Here is a 6,027-nt window from a genome sequence, read left to right on the forward strand (position 1 = left end):
AAGGAGAAAAATGAAACAATGAATGAATGGAAATCCAAAATCTCTGTAAATGTTCATTAAAATAAAATTTTTTAAAAAAATTATCCTCCTTCCACTTTAGGTAAAATCATGTCTGCAATTGTACCTAAAACCTTTCTTAAATCAAACTTTCTACCACCATAATTTGGTCTGAGATACTAAGATGAGTAAGGTCTCAATGTCGGATAGAATTAACTTAAAGACACAAAAGCGTATACTAAGCATGACTAAAGTCAACATCTTGGCAGAAATACTACATAAAGGCGGCTATCTGTGTTCTGCAAAAGTAATATTTTTAAGAATGTCATTAAGTCTATTGTGATTCTTTGTGACCCTGTAGAATGGAAGTGGTCCACAGGGCATTCCAGGCTGTAAGCTTTGCAGAAGCAGACTACCACATCTTTCTATAGTGGAGCCACTGGTGGGTTCAAACTGCCAATCTTTCACTTGGCAGCTGGGTGCTTTACTCTCTGTGCCACTGGGCTTCTAAAGAATGGAAACCTTAATTTAAAATAAGGAGATATTTCATTAAGACCACTAAATAGAAAAGCTCATGTAAGAAAATCACAATGAAATAATTTAGAGAGAATAATTTATACGGGTAATCTACCTAGTAAAACCAATTTAAGAAATATATGCAATTACTAAATCTTATTTCTATCACTATGTAAGTTCTTTGGTGGGGGTCTTTGTGTGTTTGGTGTTTTTGTTTCTTTTTCATAAATATGGCTTGCTTTCTTGTTGACAATGTGTCCTCTGTAACTTGAAATTTTTGTGCAGTAACATGAGTGTCTGGCTTTGAAATGTAGATTTAATGGCAATTAAGACCTAACAGCAATTAAGATGATATTTAGCAAGCACTCCTAAATGTTAAAATCTTATTAAAAATAGTTACTAGGGAGCAGGTAACTTTGGGGAAGGTTCTCTAGCCTCTGCCATTCACAGGAGAATTACAAGTACTGCAAACAGATCACAGAGAGGAAAACAGCTACAGCTATAAACATTGTAATTTTTAAAAATACTAATAATAAACTTGTTAAAAACAGCAAGTTAGTTATTAAATGCTCAGAAGTTAAAAACTAAGTGGAAGCAAGGCTCCAAAGAGGTAAGCAGAATAAAAAGAACAATAATCTTAAAGGCATTTGCCAAATCACCAACTACAACTTCAATTTTCATTGCAACCCTTATGTGGAATTTAGTCATTCAGAATCAGCAAAGGTTGTTGTTGTTGTTGTTATGATGTGCCGTCGAGTCGCCTGGGACTCATAGCGACCCTATGTACAACAGCCCTAAACTCCGCTCTGTCCTGTGCCAATCGCACTGTCTCTGACACTCCCATCCCAATTATCCCAGTCAATGAATCAATCCACCTCATAGAGGGCCTTCCTCTCCTGCGCCGTCCCTCCAGGAGAGGAAGGCCCTCTATGAGGTGGGAGTCTAAAACACAACACAAAATGGGGACCCCAAAGAATTATACGTAAGACTATAGGTAAATCAGGAATTTTATTTTTCATTAAAGGAATCTTCCTAATATATGATAACCTTAAAAAGCCAGTCTTTATGAAATTCAAATTAGTACTTTCAACTTTCCTGTAGGCTTAAAATTTTTCAATGTAATATGATGGTATCTTAGTTATCTAGCACTACTATTTAAGTGTATGGCTATAGAACTTCATTGTTTCACAGTTTTATGAGGCTAGAAGTCCTAATTCAGCGGCTAGTTATAGTGGAGCGCTTCCTCATTTTATTTCTCTCCCTCTCTTAGCTTCTAACCCAGGGGTATCTCCATGTATTCATCCCTAACCTCTGCTTCTTGCCTCTTGGACCTTTTTTTTACTCTCCAAAGAAACTGACGAAAAGCACATCCTGCACTAAGCCTGTCTCAATAACATAACAAAGAAAACTCATCCCAAAATGGGATTATAATCACAAGCACAAAGGTTATGATTTGAAACATGTATTTGAGGAGACATAATTCAATTCATAACAGATGGGAACTATAATTCTCATGTATAATTTAGAACGTGCACCAAAATCTATGGCCTCTACCCAGGAGGTGCCAGTTGCACTCCTCAGCTGTGACAACCAAAACTTTCCTGAAATTATTAAAATCACTCCAAATGTAACTATTCTACCGCTGCCCTTAAAATCACAAACTGTAGAATTAAGATGAAGAGTGGACACTTAGAGTATCTCAAATTTTAATAAATAATCATTAAGAAGTATGTTTTAGAAGCTATAAACTCACGAGAATGGGGAGAGGTAACTCTGGAAAATGGAAAAATGGACAAATTACTGAACTATGAGACTCAAGAAAGCAAAATTTAAACAAGGTAAGGTGAGGCCTGGGAGTGAAAGACGCATAGCTGAAACCCAACAAGTTTCAGCTTGCAAAATCCTTCAATACTAATTTGACTAAAATTCACAGAATTCCCTTCTTCTTCTATTGGCTGTATAACTGTTCTTTAACTGGAAGTAAATACAGGGATTTTATCTTTTAAGAAGGAAAATAAGCAACATTCTGGGTTAGGAGATAGCAAGCACAATGAGACACAGGCACCAAACAGAAAGCAAGAAGCAAAAAGTGTAAGGGACAATATGTAAACAGAGCTCTGACTACAAGACTAATAACTTTTTCCTTTCTGGGCAGAAGATATGATGATGTCCATGGGATGTGAGAAGCCCTAGAGGGGCAGTGTTAAGCATCTGGTTGCTAATTGAAAGGTCAGCAGTTTGAACCAACCAGCTACCCTGGAGAAGAAAAGTTTCTGCATAGCAGATCTATTCTGTGATGGCCTAGGGCCACTATGAATCAGGATCGGCTCAGTGACAATGGCTTTCTGGAGAATCTGACCAGTCTAAAAGCAAAGACTCAAAAGTTCTACCATTCCCTAATAAGTAGCTGATTCAGATATCCATAGAACAAAGTTCAAAATGCCTACCACTGTGAGAAAAAGAACTTCCAAGAGAGAATTCTACACCTGTGTCTTGATTTTACCTCCCATTTACAACTTTTCTCAACACGCTGTTGGATTTATATACTATTGTCACTTTGGAAATATCCATTCATTCTTACAGAACATGAGTAGAGTAGGAGTGCAATCTGAGACTCTATAAACAAATGACTTTTCTTTATTTACTGAAATATGTTATAAGGTCCTGTATATATTAAAAAATTTAATTCCTTTAACTCAACAGTTTTCCCTAAATTCTCTCAAATTACAAAATCAAGACAGTTTATTTCCACATCTTTCTAGACCTACAAATCAAAACAAAAATTTCCTACCATTTTTCTCACTATAGTTACCCATGAATAAGTTATCTTCCTATTCCCTACTCTCCTTCTTGAATAATTACATTACAGGCTATCATCTAACCAAAGTTATAGAGAACCAACTGTACAACAGGACAAGGAGAGGAAGTTATTAACTACAAAGAGCTCTTAGCTTCTAATAAACACAGGATGTGTAACCTGATATTTCCAGCTCTTACTTAACTGGATCTCTGCTTTTATTGTACAAGTTAGTTGTTCACTGAAAGAGCAGGGTGTCCTAAACAGAGGCAGGGTTCTCTCAGCCTACCAAACAGGAGGCTTTCATTTCATTAGGTCAACCCAATCTACACTTCTCCAAAGAGAACCAAGACACATCCTCCAGATTAGTGACAGATGGCAACACGCTGTAACATCCTCCTCAAAAGTATGGAGGAAGACGAAATCGGGGTAGGGTGAGAAGAGTAATAAGACTTGTTTTAAAAAAAATTATTTTAAAGTGACTTAACAGAGTCACAGAATAATCTAATAAAGAATATTGTATTATAATTATTTCCCCAAATGTTAGGGGGAAAAGATAGATAAACCAGTCTTGTACTTTTGACCAAATAGAGAAGGAAAACTGAGAAGTGGTTTAATAGGAATTCCAAACTGATGGAGTAGAGTTTCTGTTTGAATCATTTAAACTATTTTCTCCTTATTTATTTGGTTAGGTGACATCATCTATTTTCTTTCCTTCTTTTTCTAAAAAAAAAAAAAGTCACTATAATAATGGCTGAAGCAGAATCATCTAACATACAGAGAAAAGCATAGGCAGTAGGCAAATTTAATAAAATTAATTTTCAAACTAGTAAACATACAACTAAATTAACATTATCCATTATAAAGATTAAAAAGTAACTAGCATTGATACAAGAAGAATTTGAAAAATACTTAGTATCTTAGAGATGTCAAATGCTCTATATTATACTGATACTAAGAAACACATCTTTTCACTGCTTTTGTCTTTAAATAATGAAATTAGAAAGTTTGTTTATGGATTGGTTATTTTTTAATCATTCCTACCTCCTGATCTCCTAAACTCTGGAAATCTCCTTTGATTATGCTTGCATCCCTGGTCCAACGAGGTGGTTTCCAAGTTCTTTCCTGTGTTCCTCTGTTATAATAGTAACAACGCCCTGAAATATCTTTATGAGTCTCCCATTCTCCATTAATCTGAATTGCTGGGCTTCCAGGAAAAGGAGGAAGCGCAGACTGAGATATTTTCAGTTCCTGTAGATTAGCATACACAGGTGAATCTGGCCTTCCTTGACTTGGAGGCGTAGTTGCCTGTGAATAAAAAATATTAAATATTTAAGTTTAACACACTTAATATTTATAAATTAAAATGAAATAGTTTATTACATATGCATACTAAATTAATTTTAAAATACAAATACAAATGTATGAAACAACAATTTTACAGCTAATATTCAATCTGATGGACAGCAAAACAATATAAAAAAGCTTCTATACAAAGAGTAGGGCACTCTGGTGGCTTAGCAGTAAGGATTTGCGCTGTCAATGCAAGTAGCAGTTTGAATCCACCACCAGCCACTATGTGGGAGAAAGATGGACAATCATTTCCCATGTGATTTACTACCTCTGAAAACCTACTGTAGGGTCAACTATGAATGAGTTCCAACTATGGTATACAACAACAACATACAAAAGAATGCAAAGTATGCTTACCATTTTGCTTTATTATGAAAGAATAGTCAATTAAGAATCAGAAACTATTGATCTTAGTTCTCGTGTTAGTGCTAATAAGTTTTAAGATTACCATAATAAGCACATCTCTCTGCTAAGGAGCAACCTGGACTCTCCCTGTTCAAAACAAACAAACAAACAAAGAAAAACCCCACAACAAAACACCAAAGCAATCAAAGATGGAGAAGCTATTAGTCCAAAGGACTAAGGAACCACAAAAATTCCACAATCTTGAGATGAGAATGAGATGGTGTACAGGTAGGTACTACTGCAGACAGCTCTCAAAGGGATCACAACAGAAACAGTTCTTAGAGAAGAAGGGTAGAAACACATAAAACAAAACTCAAAATCATAATCTTTTTAAGAAGACCAAGTTTACCAGTCTGACAAAGAATGATGGAACCCTACAGACTATGGACTCAAAGACTCAGGTCTAGTACTTAACTCACAGTTATTTTCGGGCAAACAGAAGATAGGTCTTTATGTGAAAATAATAACACCAGTGCATCTACAGGATGTACTCCTTAGTTCAAGAAAAAACAGTAGCATTCTCTCAGAAATATAGCTCAGAAGGCAAGAAGGGACAACAAAGGCCAGTGGAAATGGTAAACTCAGAGGATGTGGAAAGAATGCTGTTACAATGCTGTTACATGGTGGGGACTACATTCAATATCAAGAAACAACCTCTATGAATTACTGAATAGAAAACCAATTTGTTCTGTAAACTTTCACTTAAATCACAATAAAGCTTAAAAATATGAAAAAGAAACAAAATGTAAAGATAGGTGTTAAATTTTAAAAAATTTGGTGATAAAAAAAGCACCCTACTCACAAAATTTCTATCTCCAAAATAAAATTCAAGAATTCTGCTAAGTGAAGGGATAAGAGTAGATCTCTATTCTTAAGGAGTGCTTTGCTTGCTTATTCGGGGCTTTTTTCCATTCCATACGAAATTGGAGATTGCCTTTTCCATCTCGTTGAAGAATGGG

The 6,027-nt window shown here is 35.4% G+C and overlaps 1 protein-coding gene across 5 annotated transcripts in view; it reads right to left on the reverse strand.

Annotated features, from left to right (window-relative positions):
• Nucleotides 1-6,027, reverse strand: part of ARHGAP12 (Rho GTPase activating protein 12) — a 144,231-nt gene that overhangs the window by 61,873 nt on the left and 76,331 nt on the right. For all 5 annotated transcript variants that reach the window (XM_006894581.1, XM_006894580.1, XM_006894579.1 and 2 more), the window contains exon 2: nt 4,355-4,618. In XM_006894581.1, the coding sequence (XP_006894643.1) occupies nt 4,355-4,618 (264 nt within the window). The remainder of the gene's footprint in view (nt 1-4,354; nt 4,619-6,027) is intronic.

Source organism: Elephantulus edwardii, unplaced genomic scaffold, assembly GCF_000299155.1.
Source record: "Elephantulus edwardii isolate Elephantulus edwardi_28Jun2011 unplaced genomic scaffold, EleEdw1.0 scaffold00146, whole genome shotgun sequence".
In the NCBI taxonomy this organism is placed as follows: Eukaryota; Metazoa; Chordata; class Mammalia; order Macroscelidea; family Macroscelididae; genus Elephantulus; species Elephantulus edwardii.